General features: G+C 39.3%; 2 protein-coding genes across 2 annotated transcripts; both read left to right on the top strand.

Annotated features, from left to right (window-relative positions):
• The first annotated feature begins 51 nt into the window (after nt 1-51).
• On the top strand, nt 52-23,030 carry EAPP (E2F associated phosphoprotein). The gene is made up of 6 exons (XM_061159150.1): nt 52-209; nt 10,698-10,879; nt 11,974-12,066; nt 13,366-13,483; nt 16,524-16,637; nt 21,100-23,030. Exons 1-6 carry the CDS (start codon nt 112-114, stop codon nt 21,374-21,376), a joined length of 882 nt encoding a protein of 293 aa, XP_061015133.1. The 5' UTR covers nt 52-111; the 3' UTR covers nt 21,377-23,030.
• A 149-nt stretch (nt 23,031-23,179) lies between these two features.
• LOC133068100 (small ribosomal subunit protein eS25-like) lies at nt 23,180-27,469 on the top strand. The gene has a single exon (XM_061159153.1). It carries the CDS (start codon nt 26,134-26,136, stop codon nt 26,506-26,508), a length of 375 nt encoding a protein of 124 aa, XP_061015136.1. The 5' UTR covers nt 23,180-26,133; the 3' UTR covers nt 26,509-27,469.
• The last annotated feature ends 34 nt before the right edge of the window (nt 27,470-27,503 follow it).

Below are 27,503 nucleotides of genomic sequence, written 5' to 3'. Positions count from 1 at the left end.
GGCGCGCATAAAGGACTCGGAAGTGCGGGCGGAAGTTGGGGCGGAAGTTGTGTCGGAGCACTTTAGGGAAGGGACCTGCGGAGTAAACAGTTACTGTGCAGACGCTTGTGGATGGTTTCGGAGGGGCCCGCCACCATGAACCGCCTCCAAGACGACTATGACCCGTACGCAGTTGAGGAGCCTAGCGACGAGGAGCCGGCTTTGAGCAGGTGGGCCCCTGTCCCGCCGCGTCCCCCTGCCTCTCCCCGGCCCCCGAGGCTTCGGACCAAGGTCAGACCTCAGCCTCCCGACTCGCTGCGCTTGTCGGGCCCGTGCGGATACTCCGTCCAGTTGTTCGGGACCCTGGTGCACCCCGCTGTCGTCTGTGGGACTCCGCCGGGGGTTCTGGTGAGGTCTTGCAGTCACGGGGGTGGGGAGGGGGGCATGATCGAAATTGGCGCAGGGAAGGGCTATAGTCTGTATTCTGGAATTACGCATAAGATTCAAAAGCCGTGAAGTCGAATCCTGCTTATGCAGCTTACCAGCACTGTGACTGAGGGTGAGTCCCTTATCGTCGGTTTCTCGTTTATAAAAAGGAAGTATAACAAGCATATCGCGAGTTAGTTGTGAGGCACTTGGGACTTACTGTGAATTGAACATCATGAAGGTTAAACTGCCATAGACAGAAATTAGGGGATAATTAACCTTTTTTTTTTTCCTTTCTTTTTTTTGTTGAGCATCTATTGAATGCTTGCTGTGGGCTACAGAGATCAGACATAAAATTTTTGTCTTCGACAGGTTTAATGGTAAAGTAAGGTGACATAAGATAGATACGTATCTTGCGAGATATATGTCTGGGAAATAAACGTGTATTGCAGAAGAGCGCTATAGAAAAAGATGATCTGGGATAGTTACAGATGAAGTTCCACGGGAATTTCCAGAAGGGAGCGATTAATCCTACCTGAGGGAAACTTGCAGTTATGTTGACTAGAGATTTCCAGGCAAGTTTAGCCATTTTCAAAGCTGTCAGCAGATCCTGTTCATAAACTTTAAAATATTCTGTCCGACTAGTTTTCTGTGAAACTGTTTTTCTTTTAATCACAGTGCTTCCTCATACTATCCTGGGGAGGGTTTATAGGCATGGGAGATCAGACTGCTGTGAAGATTTCTGTTGTGGGAAGTGAGGATGGATTCCAGGATTCCCTTATGAAGAGTTTCACTTATGGGCCCAGTCTGTGAAAGTAGGCCTCAATTAGTAATTCAGTTTGATTGGTTTCAGTATTTCCTGAACTTGAGTTATTCTTCCATTATTATTCCCATATTCACCCTTGTTATTACTTATTTAATATTTTTCTTTAAGTCAATTTACATTTTTGTAGTTAAATGCCTTCTTTTTCTTTGGCTCACAGTTTGTGGGATCTTAGTTCCCTAACCGGGGATTGAACCTGGGCCCCCAGCCGTGGAAGCACAGAGTCCTAGCCACTGGATCACCAGGGAATTCCCATGCAGTTAAATATTTATAAAGAGACTTTATATTCCTGTGATAGTTGCAACTGATAAGGTAACTGTAAATATAAATACTTTGAAAACAAAACAATGTTATTAGGCAAAAACAGTGCTTGTTTTCGAAAGGGAGATTGTGTTAGGTGTTTAAGAGATGTCTGTCAGGATTTGATTTTACTCTACCTAGAAGTGAATCCTTTATCGCCTGTTACTGTTTCATGGAAGCTGGCAGGACACATGAGTCTCCCGAGTAAGAGGCACCTCATAGTAGAGCAAGCGGTCTGAGCAGCATGTTTGTGTTGGTTGCTCTTGCTTGCAACTCCTGTCAATAGGAGTTACCTGGAGAGGCCCAGATGGCTGCTGCATGTTCAGCGGGTTGGTGTCATAGCCGAGGACCACTTGGGCCTGGAGAATGCACCTTTTACAGCAGGCAGTAAATGTGTCACTAGATGCCGGTAACCACTCCTCCCACGTCCTGGTTGTGACCATCAAAAATATCTCTAGCTATGCCAGATGTTCCCTAGGAGGCAAAATTGCCCCCAGTTGAAGAGTACTGTGGTAGTTCAAGGGTAATAGTGAAAGATAAGGCTGAAAAGATAAGTTGAAACCAGATTGTGGAAGATTCTTTTGAATGCTGTACTCAAAGTTTTGGTCATGGATGATTTTCTTTTGGATTTGGGTAGTGATGTGATCGCTGAGGAAGGCTTTCTTATCTCTCCTGGCTATTCTTTGGAACTCTGCATTCAAATGGGGATATCTTTCCTTTTCTCCTTTGCTTTTCGCTTCTCTTCTTTTCACAGCTGTTTGTAAGGCCTCCTCAGACAACCATTTTGCCTTTTTGCATTTCTTTTCCATGGGGATGGTCTTGATCCCTGTCTCCTGTACAGTGTCACGAACCTCCGTCCTTAGTTCATCAGGCTCTCAGATCTGTCTATCAGATCTAGTCCCTTAAATCTATTTCTCACTTCCACTGTATAGTCATAAGGGATTTGATTTAGGTCATACCTGAATGGTCTAGTGGTTTTCCCTACTTTCTTCAGTTTAAGTCTGAATTTGGCAATAAGGAGTTCATGATCTGAGCCACAGTCTTGTTTTTGCTGACTGTATAGAGCTTCTCCATCTTTGGCTGCAGAGAATATAATCAATCTGATTCTATGTCCATGTGTAGAGTTATCTCTTGTGTTGTTGGAAGAGAGTGTTTGCTATGACCAGTGTGTTCTTTTGGCAAAACTCTTATTAGCCTTTGTCCTGCTTCATTCCATACTCCAAGGCCAAATTTGCCTGTTACTCCAGGTGTTTCTTGACTTCCTACTTTTGGTGTGATCACTGACCTAGAGCCAGACATCCTGGAATGTGAAGTCAAGTGGGCCTTAGAAAGCATCACTACGAACAAAGTTAGTGGATGTGATGGAATTCCAGTTGTGCCGAGCCAGCCGGAAGATTTCAGCGAGCAACACGACGCGTTCCTTTAGGCTAAGAAATAAAGACACAGAACAGATGGGGTCGAGAGGATCGCTGCAGTCAGTGATGATTCTTTATTTCTCAGGGTTACATTTATACTAAACCAAGAAGAGAATCTTAAGAAGAGAAAATATTTTTCCATATACATCACTTTGAGATTACAATCACCAGAACTCTCTGATAACATCAAGGGTTAAGAAGGGCATCCCCTTTATCTTAAGGGTGGTCGAGAAAGGCTTATCCATCTGCATCATGTGTGCATTCAAGGCTTGCTAATGTTCTGTTAAGATTTAACTTAGATAATAAATTCCAGAGAGGGGTGGCGGGACAGAGAGCTATGTCTGCGAACAGACCCTTGAGGATCAAGGCAGCTCCCAGAGTCAGCCTTTTGGTTCAGTCCGCTCCCCGCAGCTCCCCCTCTTTTATTTAGTAAAATGGCATGCCTGATTCTTTTGGCGTAAGTAATTACTGTGTAGGACAGCCTTGATGTCCCACAGCTCTTTGACAAATTTCTTTATGATACAAGGAGCAATGCACACAAAAAGTGCTAATGCCAGAAGCGCGGCCACGACCCCTGAAAAAAGATGCCAAAGTGAGGTTATCGAGGGAAAATTGGAAAACAAACTGTTAACAAACTCTTCAGCATTTTTTGCCAAATCCATACTAGCCCGAGGAGCATTTTCTATATCAAGAATTTCCTGATGAAAGTGTATTAGATCCAAGGAAATGTTTTCATTATGCCAAATACCATTTAAATGTAATTTTATCTTATTCCAAGGGGTCTTGGTATTATTATAAATTTTTGGCGTAACACAAATCCAACAATAGTTAGCATGACATCTAATCTTGGTCCTTAGCTTTAACCCTTGCACCTCTTCCCCCAAAAATCTTACTGCATCATAAAGCGCGTTTAGTCTATCCTCCAACTTTATATCTATATCTTCTTGAATTCCTAAAGCTTTAGAAGTATTTTTTTGCTAAATCGTCTACAATGCTAGCAGTATGCACAGATTGAGCTAAAGATACAGAAGCAGTAACAGCAGAAGCAATTAAAGTTACAAGCGTTGCTATTCCTAGAATTATTAATCCTATCCCCCTTCGTGGCCTAGCAAGGGCTGTACGCATCTTATTCCACAGCTCAAGCCCTGCCTCCTCATACCAAGGTTCAGTGATGTTCACAGGCATCATGACGAAGGGCGGTTGTTTGACTATCAGAGCCCCAAAATTATTTTTCATACCTCTTATACAATTAGTCAGGGTACAATTAAAACAATGAACATAATATAGGCTAGCATTTTTAGAAAGAGTCACAGAGCCAACAAGGATCATAAAGGGATAGGGTACACAGGCCCGAGGATATCTCCAAGTCTCATTCCACCAATGCGCTTTCCAGGATCGTACTCCTTTGGTCTTCCCTCCGGTCTGCAAAAGGGACCCATCTGTTCCGAAAGCGGCCAACAGCTTCCATATCTCGGTCTGATACACCATGGTACCGCCAAGATTCCAAATTCTGGCTGCAAATTGTCTGCTGACTTCCTTTTTGGGGTTCCTGTTGGAGTCTGGCGACCAATCCCAAAGGGAATGTGTGTCATTAGTAATAGAATATACAGTAGCAGTCTCATCTCTACAAAGTTTCCATGGCACAGCGATATATCATCCTTTTACCCCCAGGCCACAAAATGGAATGTCTTTAGGTCCAGTTCCATTGACTCGTCGTGCGTATCCTGTGGATTTCGTAATGCTAGGAATATCCACTATCCAACTACGGCCATGGTCATCATCGTAAGCAAAGTATCCTGCATCTGTAACAGTAAGACATCCTGAAACGTTATGATTTCGGAAAAAGCACATTGGTAATTGTGAAGAGGATCCCGTATAAGAAATACTGGCATTCTGTGGAAAAATATGCTTATCAGAAAACCCCCCCAAAAGTATTGTGTCATTCACATACACAGGAACGGAACTCATTTCCCATCCAACAGGCTGCAAAAGAGGGGGATCAGGAACATGTGCCCAGAAGACATCAGCATTCATGGAACTTATCTGGTTTAAAAGAAGTAGTAGAGAAATCAATATATTAGTAGGCGAAGCGGTGGGAAGATTCGGAGAATTCTCACACGCCATTTGTAACAGCGCCTGTATCTGCTGGACTGTTGGTAGTGGGGCTGTCTCCTGGATCGTAAGTCGTCTCATTTGTTCCACCAGCGATCGCTTCCGCGGCGCGTACCAACCTTTCCGGGAGCCAGCGCGGCGCTTCGGCATTCTGTGGGAAAACACAAACATGACCTCTCCCCCATATTAGAACTGGATCCGGCCCATGCCATCTGCCTTCCAGCGGGTCTTTCCACTTGACCAATGGCCGAGCCTTTTTATTATCATGGTGCCAAAAATGTTGAGCTGCTGATTTTCCATTTTTATTGAGGCTCAGAAAATTTAAAACAAACAAAGTGTGACTAAGAAGATTGTTAGGCGTAATAGCATACAAACTCCCCCTTTTTAATTTTTTCAATTGGTGCTGAAGGGTTTGATGTGCTCGTTCGACAATACCTTGGCCTTGCGGATTATAGGGAATACCAGTCTTATGCACAATTCGTAATTGGGCACAAAAAGCTTGAAAATTGCGACCAGTATATCCCGGGCCATTGTCTGTTTTGATACATTTAGGTAGACCCATAGCAGAAAAACTCCGTAAGCAATGCTGAATACAATGTTTACTAGCTTCTCCAGATTGAAGTGTGGCCATGATAAAACCAGAGAAGGTATCAATAGTAACATGCACATATTTCAATTTTCCAAAATCAGAAATATGTGTAACATCCATTTGCCACAAATCATTGGGGAGTAAACCCCGAGGATTGACTCCATATGTTGGGAGCACAAAAAATTGTGGACAAGTAGGACAAGCTTTTACAATTTGACGAGCGGCTTCCCGAGAAATTCCAAATTGTAACTCTAAAGAATTGCTATTCTGATGGTGTATTGCATGAGAGGCCTGTGCCGCAGAGATAGGGGTTAAGGAAGAATAACATACCATACGGGTGGCTCCATCCGCCAGAGCATTCCCGGCCGCTAAGGGCCCAGGAAGGGCAGTGTGAGCGCGTATGTGCCCAAAAAAGCAAGGATGAGTTCGGGCTTGAATGAGATTCTGAATTTTCAAAAACAAGGTTTGAATAGAGGCCTTTGCAGCTCCAATGAGGGGTACTGTTTCAATGACTGAGAGAGCTCTGACAACATAATGACTGTCAGAGTATAAATTAAAACTTTGAGGAACACGTTGCAGAGCCTGGAGTACTGCAAAAAGCTCTACTTCCTGAGCTGATGAATATGAGGTTTGACAATAATAAGATTCATTTTCGATTACCAAGCTGGCTATGCCATTGGAAGATCCAGCAGTAAAGACAGCTGTCCCCTTTTCCAAAGGGCATTGCTGTACGACTTTTGGAAAAATAAACTGATGCAGCTCTGCAAATTGTAACAATTTATTAGCAGGATAATGTTGTTTAATCTCCCCTGCATACTGTGCAAGCGCAATTGCCCAATCATCAGAAAATTGAGAGAGCCATAGTTGCTGTTCAGTTGAAAAAGGAATACAAATAAAGTGGGGATCTCTTCCCAAATAAGTCACAGATTCCTGTCTACCTTTTGCTATTACTTTGGCCACAAGAATATGATAAGGACTTAACACCCGTAAGGGAGAAACTGATAAATAAATCCACCTTAGAGGATTATCTTGAAACAGGACACCAGTAGGTGAATGTTCTGAGGCAAGGATATAAAGTCCCCAAGGCCTTTCATAGTCACAGTAACTGGAGTGCTGCTGTGATAAGGCAGTTTCCATTTTCTGAAGAGCTCGCTCTCCAGCTTCTGTGAGGCTACGTGGGGAGGTAGGATTCTTATCTCCCTTTAAGATATCAAAAAGAGGCTTTAATTCGTATGTAGCAAGATGTAGATAGGGTCTAATCCAATTAATGTCCCCGAGCAACTTTTGAAAATCATTAAGTATTTTCAGATTATCCCTTCGTAATGCAATGGGCTGAACTCCAAATGTTTCCCTTTCTAAACGAAAGCCAAGATAGGAATAAGGAGGAAAGGTTTGTACCTTTTCTTTGGATATTATTAGCCCTACTGCTTTTAAGGCAGGTTCCATGAAGGCATAAGCTGCTAACAAATACTCTTTATCTATATGCGCTAGCAGTATATCATCCATGTAATGCAGAATATAAGCATCGGAGTATTTCGCCTGAGTTTCCTGTAACGCTGCAACAAATTTCTGACACAAGGTCGGGCTATTAGCCATACCCTGTGGCAAAACCTTCCAATGATACCTACGCATTGGTTGGGAAAAATTAGCAGAAGGAACACTAAAAGCAAATCGAGGGCAATCTTGAGGTACTAGGGGAATAGTATAGAGGCAGTCCTTTAAATCTAAGATTATTATGTGGGCGTTCCTAGGAATAGCCATGGGAGAAGGCATTCCTGGTTGTAAAGTTCCCATGACTTCCATATCTCTAAACTCATAGTCCCTTCCTGCGGAAACCAGGGACATACTTCCTCAACAAAACTGAGAAAAGTCTGCAATTTTGTTTTAGTAACTTGTATTCCCCGATCCTTCAACAATATCTGTAACATATGCACAAACAACTGACGGCTATGATCTTGTCCCATGGTTTATAATCTCGACAATATTCCTTCCTGCCCCTCAATATACAAGTGTATACACTCTTGCTTACCTTAGTAGTTTCAACGGGCAGCGGCCGCAAGGAACTTTCGTCGAGCCCCACGCTGTTGGGCGCCACTTGCCGGGCCAGCCGGAAGATTTCAGCGAGCAACACGACGCGTTCCTTTAGGCTAAGAAATAAAGACACAGAACAGATGGGGTCGAGAGGATCGCTGCAGTCAGTGATGATTCTTTATTTCTCAGGGTTACATTTATACTAAACCAAGAAGAGAATCTTAAGAAGAGAAAATATTTTTCCATATACATCACTTTGAGATAACAATCACCAGAACTCTCTGATAACATCAAGGGTTAAGAAGGGCATCCCGTTTACCTTAAGGGTGGTCAAGAAAGGCTTATCCATCTGCATCATGTGTGCATTCAAGGCTTGCTAATGTTCTGTTAAGATTTAACTTAGATAATAAATTCCAGAGAGGGGTGGCGGGACAGAGAGCTATGTCTGCGAACAGACCCTTGAGGATCAAGGCAGCTCCCAGAGTCAGCCTTTTGGTTCAGGCTGCTCCCCGCACAGTTGAGCTATTTCAAATCCTGAAAGATGATGCTATGAAAGTGCTGCACTCAATATGCCAGCAAATTTGGAAAACTCAGCAGTGGCCACAGGACTGGAAAAGGTCAGTTTTCATTCCAATCCCTAAGAAAGGCAATCCCAAAGAATGCTCAAACTACCGCACAATTGCACTCATCTCACATGCTAGTAAAGTAATGCGCAAAATTATCCAAGCCAGGCTTTAGCAATACGTGAACTGAGAACTTCCAGATGTTCAAGCTGGTTTTAGAAAAGGCAGAGGAACCAGAGATCAAATTGCCAACATATGCTGGATCATCAAAAAACCAAGAGAGTTCCAGAAAAACATCTATTTCTGCTTTATTGACTACGTCAAAGCCTTTGACTGTGCGGATCACAATAAGCTGTGGAAAATTCTGAAAGAGATGGGAATACCAGACCACCTGACCTGCCTCTTGAGAAACCTGTATGCAGGTCAGGAAGCAACAGTTAGAACTGGACATGAAACAACAGACTGGTTCCAAATCGGAAAAGGAGTACATCAAGGCTGTATATTGTCACCCTGCTTATTTAACTTATATGCAGAGTACATCATGAGAAACGCTGGGCTGGAAGAAGCACAAGCTGAAATCAAGATTGCTGGGAGAAATATCAATAACCTCAGATATGCAGATGACACTACCCTTATGGCAGAAAGTGAAGAAGAACTAAAAAGCCTCTTGATGAAAGTGAAAGAGGAGAGTGAAAAAGTTGGCTGAAAGCTCAACATTCAGAAAACTAAGATCATAGCATCTGGTCCCATCACCTCATGAGAAATAGATGGGGAGACAGTGGAAACAGTGTCAGACTTTATTTCTTTGGGCTCCAAAATCATTGCAGATGGTGACTGCAGCCATGAAATTAAAAGACGCTTACTCCTTGGAAGGAAAGTTATGACCAACCTAGATAGCATATTAAAAAGCAGAGACATTACTTTGCCAACAAAGGTCCGTCTAGTCAAGGCTATGGTTTTTCCAGTGGTCATGTATGGATGTGAGAGTTGGACTGTGAAGAAAGCTGAGCGCCGAAGAATTGATGCTTTTGAACTGTGGTGTTGGAGAAGACTCTTGAGAGTCCCTTGGACTGCAAGGAGATCCAACCAGTCCATCCTACAGGAGATCAGTCCTGGGTGTTCATTGGAAGGATTGATGCTGAAGCTGCAACTCCAATACTTTGGCCACCTCATGCAGAGTTGACTCACTGGAAAAGACCCTGATGCTGGGAGGGATTGGGGGCAGGAGGAGAAGGGGACGACAGAGGGTGAGATGGCTGGATGGCATCACCGACTCGATGGACATGAGTTTGAGTAAACTCCGGGAGTTGGTGATGGACAGGGAGGCCTGGCGTGCTGTGACTCATGGGGTCGCAAAGAGTCGGACACGACTGAGCGACTGAACTGACTGACTGAGTGATGTGATAAGAGTTCTTTAGGAATAACATGCTGGCCTCAAGGTTCAGGGTGGAAGGAAGCAGAAGAGTTTTGAGACCTGGAGATCCTTAGGCCATGGTGGTCCAGGCAGAGAACATGAGTGAATATAGAGGTGATGGAGAAAGGGAGCATGCTAGTCAGGATGGGGAATTTTCTTGGGATTAAATCTGAATAAGGCCTCTGTTATTAGCAAAATTGATTGACATGAGTTGTATTATTCTTACTTACCTCCTTCTGGTGTGTTAATAGATGAGAAAAATAGTGAAGCAAAACCCATGAATAGTCTGTAACTGTTCATCAGACCATGAATAATTGAACATTATATATGTACTATTGACTGTATTAGAAATGTCTTAGGCATTTCATCTTGATAACATTTCATTTCTTCTGATACCTGGTTTAATTCCATACTGCTATTGATGGGGAGACCCAGGCACAAAAGGCCAAATTGGCATAAATTGCTCAGGAGAATTTGGAATATAATTTAGGTCTCTCTCTCTCTTTTTATAGTTCTCTGTAGCACTGTGCCTTTTAAACTGTGATATTTGCTTACTGTCTGTTAACATTTTGTGTGGATATATTAGCTGTCTGTTACATATATTAAGTTTTATTTAAGTGTCCAGAGTTTAAAACAAATGCCCAGTAAAATTTTCATTGCTGATGGAATTATGAATTGGTGCAATACACTTGGAAAGTAATGTGATAATTCCAGAAGTCAGAAATATGTTTGTGTCTAATTTTAGACATTTAACCTAAGGAAATCAACAGAAGCAAAATTATATATACAGAGCTATTCATTGTATGTGTTTAATAGCAAGGACAAATAACTATACCGCATCTGTAAGAGGAAACGGTATGCAGATATTAAAAACTATGTTTGGAAATATGCAGAAATGGTTGAAGTGAGAAGAGCTGGATGTAATGACAGCTGAATCCAATGCAACCTTATAAAACTTAAAATTGTTGGGCAGTGGAATGATAGGTGTTTTAAGTTATTTTAATACTTTAATATTCATGTTCTTTGTGATTTAAATGTGTTCTAGTTCTGAAGATGAGGTGGATGTGCTTTTACATGGAACTCCTGACCAAAAACGAAAACTTATCAGAGAATGCCTTACTGGGGAAAGTGAATCCTCTAGTGAAGATGAATTTGAAAAAGAAATGGAAGCTGAGTTAAATTCTACCATAAAAACAATGGAGGACAAGTTATCTTCTCTAGAAACAGGTAAACTTTGAGTTAGCTTTTCACATAGATGTTTTTCTAAGCTCCGTCATGGCTGAGAGCCTTTTTGCGTTCTGTTGTGTCCCCAGCACTTTCAGTCAGAGCCCAGTAAACACGTCTTGAGTGAATGGATACATGCACTTGGCAACCTGAGTGTAGTTTTCTTTCATTGCTAGTGCAGAATTTTCCTGTGGTGCTGGAAAGAGACTGTTAAGCGTTGTTTACCTATATGATTTCCTTTTGTACTTTTTACCCTAGGATAAAGAAAGAAAGACACATTAACTTATAGAAGTACTTTTTAGGTTATATAGCACTGATAGAGCACATTGAGTAATGTGTCACCACAAATTCCTGTCTTATTTTAGTAAGTAATGAAATACACTTGATTTTGATGCATAGTCTGTTATGTAAAATGTACCTGACTTGAAAACTGTTTGTGAAAGTAGGACTCCTCTGCATTGGTTTCCATGTTGTTATTCTGTATATTAACTGTTAAGAATTGAAAGCATATATGATAATGATAAAAGCAAAGGCAGATATTAATTAAGAGGAAGAATTAGGGATGCAGGCGTATGACGACATAAGTATAGGTAATGTCATGGCACTGGGCATGACTGAGGAGGGGAGGAACATGTCCTTGACTCATTCCTCCTGGCTCTTTGTAGAGCTCTTATCTGCTTTTTTCTAAAGTCCCTTAAAACAAGATGTTTATTTCCTGTTCCCTACAGTAGACTGCATGGCTGAAAGGTAGAGATATCTATACTGGTAACTTGAAAATATGGCTGTTTTGTTTAATTAGATGTGCTTTTATCATTATCACATGTGCTTTCAGTCTCTTTATGGCAAGGGAAGGAGAATAATTTTCTCATGATTTGGAACACTTATTCAAGGATGAGAAGTTCTCTGTAATTGCATAGGGCACAGAAATCCAGTAAGTCACTGACTCCAGTAAGTCATTGACATGAAAGTATTTTTCCACTGAAATGAAATTGGGAATGAGCCGATAGCAGTTTGAAGTGATGGAAGAATGTATGGAGTTTTCTATCTTGTCAATTCTGCATGTTTCAGTCTTTAAATTTCTTTTATGGTTTGACTAGGGTCTTCAGGAGATGGGATAGTTGGAACAGCTCCGACAAAGTACTATGACAATATATATTTTGATTCTGATTCTGAAGATGAAGACAAAGCAGGTAAGGAACATGTTTACCAGGTTTAGCAGTTACATTTTATGAAAGACGTTTTACCTAGCAATTTGATATTAGGTTTTCCCTTTGAGTTTTATCTTTTAAGAAATTGCAGGCAGTTGATGTGAAAACAAAAGCAGGATTGTACATAGAACAGGTGGAAACACACTTGAGGACCTGGGACTAGGGCAGCGTACAGAGGCACATCTGGGGAGAGGAAGAGAGTCCTGACTCAGTATCTCTCTCCTCAAGGCTCTCGGCCTCCTTTTCCTTCAGGGTCCTTTAGCACAGTAGCATTTGCTTTCACAACTGCAGATAGTTTCTAGATTTTACTCTCTTGTAGAATTTTCCCTAAGTTGTTGCTTTAAAAAAAAAATAAACCTCTGTGTTCTTAGAAATTGATTTTACATAAATTAAAATTTATTTTTTGGGGGCTGTAGTGTGTCTTCGTTGCTGCATGCAGGCTTTCTCTAGTTGTGGCAAGCAGGGGCTACTCTTGGTTGTGGTAGTGGGCTTCTTATTGCAGTGGCTTCTCTTGTTGTGGAGCATAGGCTCTAGGCAGCGGGCTGAGGCTTTAGTTGCTCTGTGGCATGTGGGATCTTCCCAGATGAGGGATGGAAGTGGTGTCTCTTGCGTTGCAAGGCAGATTCTTAACCACTGGACCACCAGGGAAGGCCCTGATTTTGTGTAAATTTTGAGTAAAGTTTAATATAATGACAAGAGCTAAAACTAAATTATATCAGTAGTTATGATGGAATACATACATATTTATAAGGTAAAGAAATGATTTTATATTTTTATATGTTGTTGCATAAATACTGACCTGCTCAGGTAGGTCTAGTGTATGTAGATGATCTTAGTGGTTCCCCCCCCCCCCCACCTCATTTTTGTTGTGATTTCAGTAGCATTTTATATATGAGAACTTATGGAAAATTTAAGACATCAAAAATAGTTTCTAAGGAATTCCCTGGTGGTCCAGTGGTTGAGATTCCATGCTTCCACTTCTGGAAGTCTGGGTTTGATCCCTGGTCTGGGAGCTAAGATTCTGCAAGCCAAGCAGTGCAGCCAAAAAAAAAAAAAAAAAAAAATTAGTGTCTATTCTTGACTTGAGTGGCTTTTTTGAGACTCTGACTTCTCATTATTTGAACTCGGTTCTGAACTTTATTTGGAGTAGTTTAAAAAAATTTTTTTTAGGAAAATAGAAAAAATGTATACCTTAGGAAATAGGATTCTTCATTTTGTGTAAAAGAGGTGTGAATTTTAAGACATGCTACTTAGCCATATTCTTAACATTTTCAAAATTAGCACAAGTGACCAAGAAAAAAAAGAAGAAACAACACAGAATTCCAACCAATGATGAATTACTATATGATCCTGAAAAAGATAACAGAGATCAGGCCTGGGTTGATGCACAGAGACGAGGGTAAGAAATTTAATATTTCAAATCTTTAGGGAAAATGATTAAAAGATGATTTTCACTGTACACATTTTGAGTGTATGTGTGTATGTTCATAGAGGCTTTGCTGGTGGCTAAGATGGTAAAGGATCTGCCTGGAATGCAGGAGACCTGGGTTCGATATGCAGACTTGCATAAAGAAAGTTTGAGAAAAAAACTACTGAACATTTGGAAAATGAAAAGCAAATTTCAGTCAGGCCGTTGGTTATTTTTTATTTGAAATATAGCATCATGGACTCAATGGACTTGAATCTGAGCAAACTCTGGGTGATAGTCAAAGACAGGGAAGCCTGGTGTGCTGCAGTCCATGGGGTCACAAAGAGCTGAACACGACTCGGCGACTGAACAGCAGCAACATAGTTGATTTACAATGTTATGCCAGTCTCTGCTGCAGGAAAGTGACTCAGCTATATACATGTATACATTCTTTAGACCATTTATTTTTAAAAAACTGTTGTTGAATTCAAACTGCTGTAGCTAATCAAGTCTCTGCCTTCAAGAAACAAACCTGACTTTTTTCAAATAAGCAATATAAAATTACTTAGAGATTAAAAGTTCATGTAGGAAATTCCCTGGGGGTCCGGTGGTCAGGACTCCATGTTTCCACTGCAGGGTGCTGAGGTTCGATTCCTGGTTGGAGAACTGAGATCCTGCATGCCTCAGCATGGCCAAAAGTAAAAGAGTTTATGTGGATTAAGAGTGGATGTTATGTTTTCTATTTGAATACTTGAATCATGTTTACAAATTTGACTTTTTAAAGTTGAGGTAAAACGCATGACATAATGTTAACCATTTTGAAGTTAACAGTTCAGTGGCATTTAGTGTGTTCACAGTGTGTGAACATTAGGTGTGCAACCACTGCCTATGTTTATTTCAAACCATTTCCATCATTCCAAGAGAAAACCATACTCTCTTTCAAATTTGATTTCATAAAGATCGATTTATCATAAAAATGAAAGCTGAAAGCTTATCACTATTACCTAATATTACCCTAGCCTGCCTGAGCTTCAGAATCTCCTGGTGAGAGTGAAATGCAAACCCTTGAGTCCTGCTCTAGGAGGTTTTGATTCATCGAGGGTGGGGCCCAGGATGTTGTTGTCCAGTCCAGAGGGAATGTGATGCTGTGTGGGTCTTTGTGCACCACCTTTTAGCTTCCACTCTCCTACTTTGTCTTTTTTTCCTCTCCCAGTTTCACCCATGCACCACTTAAAGCTGCCTCTTGCATTTATGTGAAGAGTAGTTTTCACACCTACAGTGTGAAATGAACATTTTAAGTGCTACAAGTGCTGTTGAAATAATTAAGGAGCTTATGATCTAGCTCCTGATTCTGGTAACATACCTTGTCAGTGACTTAGGATGGAATGTATTTTCATTGTTACACAATCTTGAGAAGTAACATTTTAGTATCTTACTCACATTCCTATGTCAAGCAGTAGTTGCCTTTTAGGACCACAGAAACCCTCTTGAGATAATGAATTCAGTACATTTTAAGCACCACAGGGACAGTGATCATACCTGTCTTGTTCAGTGCTGTATCCCAAGCATCTTGCACATTGTCATATGGATACTCACTATCTGTTGAATGAATCATTTAGTTATTTTCTTGGGGTTTGAAAATTTTCAAGCATTTGGAGGTATTTAACAACAATTATGAAATATATACCACATGTTCTCAGTATTTTTCCCCACATAAAAGAGTTTAGAAAGTAATGCCAAGTGATTTTGTGTTTTGCAGTTCAGTTTTTTGAAGTTTCCCATAAGCCCCCCTTTTTTTTTCTTTCCATAAGCCCCTTTTAAGAATATATCCTTTTATACTTTAGTGTCTTCGTGAGTAGATTCATACTTTATTTTTTCAATCAGCACATATTTGTTGAGCACTTACTATATCCCAGACACTGTTTCAGACTCTTGAAATACAGAAGGGGACAAAACAGAGTAAGATTCTTAGGCACTTAGAGCTTACAGTACTCGCTTTTTAAAAGTAGCTTTATTGATGTGTGTGTGTTTAATTAGTAAACTTTTTTAGAATAATTCTAGATTTACAGAAAAATGCAGCTGGTAATACAGAGAATTTCCTTATTACTCCCCCAACAGCAAGATGACCTGACTACTGGAGTCCTGACCACTGGACTGTCAGGGAATTCCCAGATTTCCTTAGTTTTTATTCTAATATCCATTTTCTCTTCCAAGAGCCCATCTGGCATACCATGTTACATTTAGTTGTTATGTCTACTGAGGCTTTTCTTGGCTATGATTTTCTCCGACTTTCCTTGGTTTTGATGACTAACAGTTTTGAGGAGCATGGATCAGGAATATTGTGGGAGGCTCCCCTATTGGAATTTATCTAATGCTTTTCTCATGATCAGACTGGAATTAGAGATTTTGGGGAGAAAGACCACAGAGGTAAAGTGCCATTTTCATCACTTCGTATCGAGGGTACATACTATCAAACATGATTTAGTTCCTTAGCTGTAAAGTTACTCTTTCCACACCTTTCTGTACCTTCTGTTTGGAAGGATGTCATTATATTTAGTCTAGACTTAAGGAGTCTGGAGTTATGTTCCACCTCCTTGAGGGGAGAGTATCTTCATAAATTATTTGTAGTTCTTACATATGGGAGATGTGTCTGTTCTCCCCCATTTATTTACATATTAAGTCATTTATGTCAGCATGGAGTCATGGGTATTTATTTATACTTTGCTTATAATTTAACACTATTTTATTTCAGTGCTCTAATTGTTTTGATTTCAGTCATCAGGGGCTCTTTGAGTTGGCTCCTGTGCCCCTTTAACATACTTGTCTCGTGGATTTTTGGTTTTGTTTTTTCTTTTTGAGCACTGCCTTACTTTCTGGCACTACAGAATGTTCCATGTCTACCTTATGTGCCTCATTCCTAGAATTAACCATTTCTCTAAAGGGTTCTGGTTTCTTTTATTGGAAAGTGCCATTAGAAAGGAAGATCTGGCTTTAATGTGCTTCACCCTTCGTGTCTCTTTTTCTGTTCTAGGTACCATTGTTTTGGAAAGCACCGACCACGTCAACAGCAGCAGCCTGTTCCGAACAGCGACGCTGTCTTGAATTGCCCTGCCTGCATGACTACACTGTGTCTTGATTGCCAGAGGTAACTGATAAAGGGTGACGACACACGCACGCACGCATGCACACACACACACATGCACACGCGCGCGCACACACACACACACACATACACACACACACGTGGAGATACAGCCTGGGTGGTCCTCGTTTAAATCTGAAACAAACTTTTGAGGTACTTAGGAATTCTGATAAAGTTCTGTCCTCATATGTCCCTTGTGCTGCTTGACTCATCTTTATACAAATGATTTTGGTTATATGTAGTCTGACTAGCTTTTTTTTTTTTTTTTTTGACTAGCTTTTTTAATAAAGTACTTGCCAGTGCTGCTAAGGATTCAGTAAAACTGCATATATGTTGTAGGATGATGAAATCTCTCAAATAGACTCATTTTTTTCTGTTGTGATAATATAAAATTTACTATTTTTAAGCATTTAAAAATGTTGCTGTAAGAATATTTCATTTGAATATTCAATTTATTGTCAGCTAGACCATTTAAGAATTAAAAAAAATGTTTTCCCAGCTTTATTGAGATGTAATTGATGTATACCATTATATAAGCTTTAGATGTACAGTATACAGTGTAATGATTAGATATTCAAATATATTGCAGGGTGATTACCACAATAAGGTTAGTTAACAGCCATCACCTCACATAGTTCCCTTTTTTTGGTGGTGAAAACTTTTAAGATCTACTCTCAGCATTTTTTAAGTATGTAATACAGTGGGAGACTTGAGTTTCGATCCCTGGGTTAGGAAGATCCCCAGGAGGAGGTCATGGTAACCCACTCTGTTCTTACCTGGAGAATCCCTATGGACAAAGGAGCCTGGTGGGTTACAGTCCATGCAATTGCAAAGAGTCAGACATGACTGAGCAACTAAGCGCGCATGTGCGCACGTGCACACACACACACACACACACACACACACACACACACACACAACTAAGCGCAGCACGTTGTTAACTATAGTCATCATGCTGTGCATGCATCTCCAGAGCGTAATCATTTTAACTGGAAGTTTGTATCTTTTGACCACCTTCATCTACCTATCCTCCCCCACCAACTTTATGAGTTCAGTTGTTTGTTTGTTTTTTTCAGTTTCCACATGTAAGTGAGATCATACACCATTTGTCTTTCTCTTTCTGCCTTATTTCACTTGGTATAATTCCTTCAGGCTTCATCCATGTTGTTAAAAATGGCAGGATTTTTTTCTTTTTCATGGCTGATTAATATTCTATTGTGTGTATATACCTTTTTTTCTTTATTCATTCATCGGTTGATAGACATGTATGTTGTTTCCACATCTTGGCTGTTGTAAATAATGCTGTGATGGGTTTTTGGAAGGAAGACCACTGAAGTAAAGTGCCATTTTCATCACACTATATCATAGGCAACAGGCTATCAACATGATTTGTGGCTGTTAATGCTGACCTTGATCACCTGGCTGAGGCGAGGGCTCAGGTATCTCTTTGAGACAGTGTTTTCATTCCTTTGTGTACATTCCCAACAGTGGAATTGCTAGATCATATGACAGTTCTACTTTTAACTTTTTGAAGTGCCTCCGTACTGTTTTTCATGGTGGCTGTATCAATTTACATTCCTACCAATAGTACACAAGGGTTCACTTTTGTTCTCTTGTCTTTTTGATGATATCTATTCTATGAGGTGATATCTTACTGTAGTTTTGAGGTGATAATCTTATAATAGTTTTGATATGTAGTTCCCTGATGGTTTGTGATAGTGAGTACCTTTTTGTGTACCCATTAGCCATTTGTATGTCTTTTTTGGAAAAATGTCTGTTCAAGTTCTTTGCCCACTTATTAATTGGATTTTTCATATTGAATTCCTTGTATTGTTTTGGCTATTTGAGGTCTTTTATGGTTCCGTACAAATTTTAGATTTTTTTATGTCTTTATGAAAAATGCCATTGGAATTTTGATAGGGTTTGCATTGAATCTATAAAATGGCTTTGGGTAGCATAGACATTGTAGCAGTATTAATTCTTCCAGAATATGAGCATGGGATATCTTTACATTTATTTGTGTTTTCTTCACTTTCTTTCATCACTGTCATAGTTTTCAGTGTATAGATCCTTCACCTCCTTGGTTAAATTTATTCCTAAGTATTTTATTATTTTTATTGTGAATAACATTGTTTTCTTAATTTCTCAGTTTGTTGTTAGTGAAAATGCAACAGATTTTTGTTGTTTGCTTTTGTATCCTGAATCTTTACTAAATTTATTAGTTCTAACATTTTCTTGTTGGAATCTTTAGAGTTTTGTATACATAAGATCATGTCATCTGGAAACGGGGACAATTTTACTTCTTTCTTTCCTGTTTGGTTACCTTTTCTTTTTTAAACCTGATTGCTTGGACTAAGATTTCTAGAAATATATTGAATAGGAGTGGTGAGAATGGACACTCTTATCTTGTTGCCTGTTTTAACCTTTTTTTTTTTTTTAACTTTAAACTTTTTATTTTGTTTTGGGGTAAAGCTGATTGACGATATTGTGGTAGTTTCAGATGAATAGCGAAGGGACTCAGCCATATACATATATTCATCCAATCTTCCCCAAACCCCTTCCCATCCAGGCTTGCATATAAGGTTGAGCAGAGTTCCCTGTGCTATATATAATAGGTCCTTGTTGGTTATCCATGTTAAATATAGCAGTGTGTACCTGACTTCCAGTGTACAATTCAGTGACATGAACTACAGTTACAATTGTACAGCCATCATGACTCTCCATTTCCTGAATTTTTTCATCACTCCAGACAGAAACTGTTTCCCCATTAGATAGTAAGTCACCATTCTCCATCCCTACCTATCCCAGCCTCTGGTAATCTCTATTCTACTTTCCTTTTGGATTGTTCTTTGCTAGTGTATAGAAACAGCAGATTTTTATGTCTTCATTTTGCACTCTGCAACTTTGCTGCATTTATTTATTAGCTCTGATAGTTTTTTGTGTAATCTTTATAGAACTTTAAACATATAATATCATGTCATCTGTGAACAGAGAAGATTTTACTTCTTCCTTTCCAGTTTGGATGCCTTTTATTTCTTTTTCTTACCTAATTGCACTTATTGTAACTTTCAAGTTGGATAGAAGTGATGAAATCAGGTATTTTTTGTCTTGTTCCTTGTCTTAGAGGAAAAGTTTTGTCTTTCATCATTGAGTATGATGTTAGCTATGAATTTTTCATATATGGCCTTTATTATATTGAGGAGGTTTCCTTCTATTAGTTTTCGGGTGTTTTTATTATGAAAGTGTTGAATTTTTCAAATGCTTTTGATGCATCAATTGAGAAGATCATGTATTTTTTTTAACCCCTTCATTCTATTAATCCAAATATACTCTTGCCCTTTTCCTCTCCTTTTTTTTCCAGTAGCCTTATAAATGTCTTAGTCCATGTTCTAAATCAGGTTAACGGAAACTAAATGATGATGCAGGTGGTAGATTTGTTCTAGTCACTGAGTAGCCAGATGTAGTTTTACTCTGACTGGCTAATTTGAGGTTTCTGATCATCTGCAACAATGAATTTTTGTACTCTCCATTTGAACTCTTAAGCTTTTTGTATATAAATTGACACCTAGAATAGGAAATAAAGAAAAAGTAAAGTACCTTTGTACTTGTTGCTTCTCTTTTAAATTAAACCATGCTGCTATGTTACAGGATTCCTATACCCAAAAGAAGTTGCTTCATGATCTAACAGTAGAAATTGGTCTTGGTAAAAATTGTGTTCCCTATGAATACAGAATTCCAATATGGTGGAGTATAAATGTAATTTTTATGGTCACACCTAAAGAAGCACCAGCCTGGTGGTTGGTGGAAGAGGATAAGATCAGCGTTTAGAACCAGTGGAGGCATAACTTGACTTCCTGTTTTTAGCCGAATAGATATTTCTGTTGTATGAGGTTTAAGGGGGAGAAAAGGAAAGTAACTTACTAAGTCAAGGAAAGTAGGAAAACATTAAGTTATTTGAGGAGAACAAAGAAAGCATTATTTATTCTTTAGACTATTGGAGTGAAGCCAAGAATGGACGTTATAAAGTCAGATGCTCTTTAAGCTTTTAAAACTGTAGCTTTTACTAAAATAGTGACCAGAATGGCACCACCTGTAATGACAGGAGGGCAGAGTCTCAGGCCACAACAGGAAAAGATGCAGTCAAAGATTTTTTAAACATTACCTCTCAAGTTTCCAACAACTTTTCTTCTCTTTCTGTGTTGGAAGAGCAAATCAAAAACTTTTTTTACTGAGGTAAAAGTTAGCTTTAGAGCAATAGAATATATTCATTCTTTATTATCTATTTTTGTAACAGGTCCCTTCCTATTCTTAAAATAACTCTTAATAGTTTTTTAATTTCTTGTTTTGTTCTCATGTTTTAACTTTGGTATTTCAGTAAGTTTTTGATAGTCTTAAATTTTTATCTAAATGTGTAACTATTAAAATAGAACATAAATCCAAATTCTCCATTTCATTTTCCTCTTAGGCATGAATCATATAAAACTCAATATAGAGCAATGTTTGTAATGAATTGTTCTGTCAACAAGGAAGAGATTCTGAGATACAAACCCCCAGAGAACAGGAAGAAAAGGCGAGGCCATAAGAAGATGAGGTCTAACCAAGAAGGTGCTGCGGAGGAGGCAGAGACAGATGTGGAAGAAATCTATCACCCAGTCATGTGCACCGAATGTTCCACTGAAGTGGCAGTCTATGACAAGGATGAAGTCTTCCATTTTTTCAACGTTTTAGCAAGCCATTCCTAAATAGCCAAGTTGGCATTTTAATTGCCCAATACTGTATACAAAGCAAAATACAGTTATATTCTTCCTGCATACTTATCTCAAGTGACATTCTGAGTGGTTATTTGAGGAAGCAGTGTTTTGTCTATCTTTTTGAAAGAAAATGGTTATCTGCTTTCATCCCTCCACTTCCTTTAAAGAAAAAGAAAATTTCCCCAGTTCTGATGGGATTCATTATTCATTCCTTTTTTTGATAGATACTTGGAAACTGGGGCCTTTTATTTATTAAAGTTCTGTAGAATTAAAATGTTCTAGAGTTACAGGTAACTTTTGTTTCAGAGTGCTACTTTTATTTTCTATTTTGGATATACCCTTGGTGTACTTAAACTGGAAACTGTTTCCTCACTTCTGTCTATATTTTTTTGCTTAGAAGTATGTTTATTTCTCTTCTATCCCATAGGATAGAGTGAACACTATTTAGTAACTGTTAAAATTAGGTAGAGTTAGTATGGGGGTGCCTTGGGTAATTAACATAGGTCTTTCGTTAGAAGGATGGTACTTACCAGTATTCTAAACTTAATGAATTAACAAAGTAAAATAGAAATTTGTGGTAAGGAAGAGCATACTCACCCTCTAGCTTTAGATTTAAAAATTCTGTTGCTGTCTCTTGTGCTACCATTTATTTCAGAATTACTGTTGCAAGCAACCATGATATGTTTTGTTTTTGCTTTTAATAATAGAAAAACCACTAGTGGCAGCTTGGAGGAAATTGCAGTGTAGGCATCTGTACATTTTAGCTTTTTTAAAAAAAAATGATTGGACTCTTTCCAAAAACAACATTAGGAAGCTCAGGGTCCTCTTGTTATTTTAATAGAGATGTGATAGAGTGAAAAAAAAATCAGGATAAGATTAGAGAAGAGCAGTGATTTTTCCACAGAGGTCAGGGCTCAACAGAGCTTGAGGGGGACTTCTGCTTTCTTCCTCAGAGAACGATATGTCTCCAGGAGGGAAAACATCCTTTCCACCTCCCTGCCTTTTGCACTTTCTAAAAGGCTACACATAAGGCGAACTGGAACCAGTGATAGTGTGGTGTTTGTAGGAATTGGATGGAGGCAGAAGAATGATAAAGAATTTGCTTCTAGGAAATTTCTGGTGTCTTAATATCATAGTTGATCATTTTTGTGATATGCTGATATCTATCCAGTTGAATTGTGGTGCTGGAGGACTCTTGAGAGTCCCTTGGACTGCACAGAGATCAAATCAGTCAACCCTAAAAGGACATCAACCCTGACTATTCATTGGAAGGACTGATGTTGAAGCTGAAACTCCAATACTTTGACCACCTGATGCAAAGAGCTGACTCATTTGAAAAGACCCTGATGCTGGGAAATATTGAGGGCAGGAGGAGAAGGGGTGACAGAGGATGAAATGGTTGGATGGCATCATTGACTCAGTGGACATGAGTTTGAGCAAACTCCAGGAGATAGTGAAGGATAGGGAAGCCTGGCCTATTGCAGTCTGTGAGGTTGCAAGGAATGGACATGACTGAGCAACAAAAATCCAGTTGAAAGCAATACATATACTTTTAAATGTTTCAATATATATGCTTTTAAGTGTTTCAGTGTATATACTTTTAAATGTTTCAACATATTGCCAGATAATACATTAGAGAATAACACTACTAGTCTACTTATTTTAACCTTGTATGTGTCTTACTGTAGCTTTGTAAGATCTCTTTCTGTCCTACTATCATTGTGTCAGGAGTCTGGGCCTGGCCTAGTAGTGTCTTCTACTGAGGGTCCAAGAAGGTTGTAATTCAGTTGTTGGCCAGGTTGTATTCTCATCTGAAGACTTGCCCAGGGAAGATTTCACTAACTGCTGCGCTTCCAAGCTACTGCAAGTTGTGAGGTTGTGGGACTGAGGTTGCTGTTTTCTTGCTGGATGTAGGCCAGGTGCTGCTCTCTAGAAGCCTCCTGCCAGGATGTATCTGTGCTTCTGTTTTGTGTTTCCACGTGTATCATTCATGAACCCTTTGTCCCCTGCAGTGGAAGCATTGCAGTTTCTTAACCACTGGATCACCAGGGAAGCTCCTGTGATTGCTTCTTTTCTGAGCCCTGTATCCTCCTTATCCGTAGATGTTTTGTCCTCACAGTCCCCTAGCCCTCCCTTGCAGGGGTCACTGCCACCCTCCTCTGAACTGTTATGTAATTTGGAAATGAAGGAGGCAGGCAGTTAGGGAATGGAAGGATAAAAGGGAGACCGTACCCCGTGTCATCAAATATTAAGATGTACGCATATCCAATGTTGAATATCTTTTCTCAAAAAACTTTCTGCATGGATTACCCTTGTTTTGGAAATTAATTGATTGTGTTGACTCATTAATGATTTGATACGCGGTTTAAGCAGTCATGTATATGTGAGAATTCTTGAGAAATGTAAAAATCTGATGTACTAATGATTTTCAAATATAAGGAAATTTATATGTTTTTAAAATGAAAAATTAAGTTTATATATGAATTTAATGGAACATTTTTTAATTTTGTAGTTTAATTTTCTTAAATTGGTGTCTGCCCTTTTCATGCCTAGATCTCAGGCATTTTCTTGTATGTTTTCATTTCTGGAAAAGCTTGCAGGCCCTGGGCTTCCTGCCTGCAGTATGAAATGGATAAATTGTATTTGATTGAGTCTTCCTATAGATCAGTAAGGGAACAGAAAGTTGGCAGTAGTTTATCAACATCCCATACTCAGGTAATTAAGCAATTTCAATAATTCTTAATAGCATGACAGATTTTTATTATCTTTTAATAGGTGTTGGCTAATGGGACCTAGGGAAGCACAGGAAAATTTCTTTTGCATTAAAGCAGTTCTAGGCAGAGTAGTATTTATTCAGAGTGATGTATTGCCAGGGCTGCCACAACAAAATACCACAAACTGGGTGGCTTAAACAACAAATGTATTTTCTGACAGTTTAGGAGGTGGAAAGCTCAAGATCAAGGTCAGCAGGTTTGGTTTTTTGTTTTTGTTTTGAGTCTTCTTTCCCTGACTAGCAGAAGGCTACCTTCTTAGTGTGTTTTCACGTGACTTTTCTCTGTGTATATGCAGGTTTGTCCTCATCTCTTCTTAATAAGGAAAGCAGTTATAATGGATTAGGGCCTACCTATGTGACCTCATTGTATTGTAATTACCTCACTACAGATCCTGTCTACAAGCACAGTCACGTTATGATGCACCAGGGGTTCGGATTTCAACATACGCATTTTGAGAAGATACAATTAAGCCCATAACAATTGTCTTCCTTTATTTTATGCAATAGCAAACTTGATGATAAATCACACTTCAATTAAGGTAAATCTTTTTTCCTATTGTCTTCCAGTGGGAATATGCTGCCCTCCCACCCCTCAGATAGCAGGAGTAAGACCTTAAGCTCAAAAGTTGAAACAATTTTGAATTACTCTGTACCCTCCAGATCCTCCTCCCGAAATTTTGATTTTTTCTTCCTGTTCTACGAAGTCTTGTCTTTCTTCTGTCCTTCTTCAAATGATGAGCATACCTTCCAGATACAGAGTTGCTCCATTTCATGTGGAAGATTCTATAACTTGGCTTCCCTTTCCCTTTTTGTCTGAGATCTCAATGAACTGTTTAAAAAAAAAAAACCACCTAATTTTATGGAAGTAGAGTTGATGTACAATATTGTACTCTGCTCTATAGCAGTGTGATTCAGATACATAGATAGGTATTCTTATCCATTATGGTTTCTTATAGAATATTGGATATAGTTCCCTGTGTTGTACAGTAGGACCTTGTTTATTCTATATATAATAGTTGCATTTGCTAACCCCAGCCTCCCAACCCATCCTTCCCCCTTTCCCCTTCTCCTTAACACTGCAAGTCAGTTCTCTATGTGAGTCTGTTTCTGTTTTGGTAGGTAAGTTTTCAATGAATTCTTCTTTTTCCACCTCACTATCCCCCCTCTTTTTTTGATTTCTCTTTCACCTTCCTTTTTATTTTCAGTGTTACTCTGTGCTAAGGCCTAGGCATACAGAGTAAGAAAGGATACATGTTCTTTTCATGAAGTTTACTGTCCACTGTGAGAAGATGACCTTTAAAAAAAATGCACTGACTTTAGATGGTAACTGGGAGTTGTGATTTGATGTGAAACTAAGGGGGTAGCTACTATAAGAGAGTGTGTGTGTAAAATTTAAATAGAGCTTGGAGAAGGCCTAATTAAGTGGTATTTGAGCTGAAACCTCCCCATTGAGAAGGAGAGTTACTTTACTGCAGATGGATATTTGGTTTGTTTTTCTTTCTATTTTGCTGTTAACATTGATGCTTTGAACATTATTACACATTTCTTGATGGATATTTCCAAGAATTTTAAGGTTAAATCTAGAAGTGTTAATTGCATGTTATACTGTATGTAAATGTTTAGTTTTCAGGATGGTGCCAAATCATTTTCCACAATAGTTATACCAATTTACATCCACAAGGGAAACAAGAAATTCCATTTAATAGGCTTCCCTGGTGGCTCAGTGGTGAAGAATCCGCTGCCAGTGCAGGAGACATGGGTTCAATCCCTGATCTGGAAAGATCCACCTGGCGAGGAGCAACTAAGCCCATGTGCCACAACTGTTGAGCCTGTCTGTGCTCTAGAGCCTGGGAGCATCAACTACTGAGCCCACGTGCCCCGAGCCTGTGCGCTGCAACGAGAGAAGCCGCCGAAGCCTTTCTGTCCGATGTCTTAGCGAGGCGGCAGTTGTCGCAGCTGCTCTCCGGGCTTCACTATGCCGCCCAAGGACGACAAGAAGAAGAAAGATGCCGGAAAGTCGACCAAGAAAGACAAAGATCCAGTGAACAAATCTGGGGGCAAGGCCAAAAAGAAGTGGTCCAAAGGCAAAGTTGGGGACAAGCTCAATAACCTAGTCTTGTTTGACAAAGCAATGTGTGACAAACTCTGTAAAGAAGTTCCCAACTCTAAGCTTGTAACTCCAGCTGTCGTCTCTGAGAGACTGCAGATTCGTGGTTCCCTGGCCAGGGCAGCCCTTCGGGAACTCCTTAGTAAAGGACTTATTAAACTGGTTTCAAAGCACAGAGCTCAAGTGATTTACAGCAGACACACCAAGGGTGGAAATGCCCTAGCTGCTGGTGAAGATGCATGAACAGGTCCCACCAACTGTACATTTTGAAAAATAAAACTGTATTAAATAAAAACAAAAACAAGAGAAGCCACTGCAATGAGAAGCCTGCAACTGAAGAGTAGCTCCGCTGCTCACCAAACAGACAAAAGCCTGTGTAGCAATGAAGACCCGACACAACCCCCCCACCCCAAAAAAAGAGAGAAATTCTATTTGAGAATCCCCCAAACTTCCCATAAGAATCTTCATTCTTGTCAGTACTTCACAAATTTAATTTTTACCAATCTAAATATTTATTTTTACCAATTTTTCATCGCAATTTTAATTTTATTTTCCTGATTATTATCTTTTTATTTTACTTTTAAAAATAAATTAAAAAATACATTGTGGGTAGCAGACTTTTGTGAGTGATATATTGCAAATACTTTCTCTCATTTTGTGGCTCTCATTTCACCTTCCTCATAGTTTCTTTTAATGAAAAAAAGGGTCTTTTAAGATGGGTGAATTTGTCATTTTATGGTTAACACTTTTTGTGTCTTGTTTAATAGCTTTCTCCTAACCCTGAGGTCACAGATATTCTCTATTTTCTTTGAAATGTTTCCAAAATATCTACTCATATCTAATTATTTTATCTATCACTGATTCCTTTTTTCCTTGTGGATACTTAGCACTCTTTATTGAAAAGTCCATTCTTTCTCCAGTGACCTAAATGGCAGGGTCTTATCAAATTTCCAAGTGTGCATGGATCTACTTCTCGGCTCTCCATTTGGTTTTATTGGTTGGTGGTTTTGTACCAATACAGTGTACCATGTTCATTTCTGTGGCTTTATGGTAAGTCATGCTATTACATTTTGGAAGCAACTAGTAAAAGTTCTGTAAACCTGTTTGAAATCTTAATTGGAAATTCATTTAATCTTTAGGTCATGTTAAAGAGATTGACATCTTTACAATATTGAATCTTCCTATCAATGAACATGATATTGCTCCACTTATGTTTCAGTGAAGTTTTATAATTTTTT

The sequence above is a fragment of the Dama dama genome, chromosome 13 (genome assembly GCF_033118175.1).
Source record: "Dama dama isolate Ldn47 chromosome 13, ASM3311817v1, whole genome shotgun sequence".
NCBI lineage: Eukaryota > Metazoa > Chordata > Mammalia > Artiodactyla > Cervidae > Dama > Dama dama.
The sequence above is the reverse complement of the archived record's forward strand: the minus strand, read 5'-3'. Positions and strand labels throughout refer to the sequence as shown.

Bases quoted from the DNA above. Each gene is read 5' to 3' on its own strand.
- EAPP (XM_061159150.1), top strand. From the start codon at position 112: ATGGTTTCGGAGGGGCCCGCCACCATGAACCGCCTCCAAGACGACTAT. The intron at 12,067-13,365 runs GTAAGGAACATG...TTTCAAAATTAG, and splicing joins TGAAGATGAAGACAAAGCAG to CACAAGTGACCAAGAAAAAA. The intron at 13,484-16,523 runs GTAAGAAATTTA...TTTCTGTTCTAG, and splicing joins GTTGATGCACAGAGACGAGG to GTACCATTGTTTTGGAAAGC.
- LOC133068100 (XM_061159153.1), top strand. From the start codon at position 26,134: ATGCCGCCCAAGGACGACAAGAAGAAGAAAGATGCCGGAAAGTCGACC.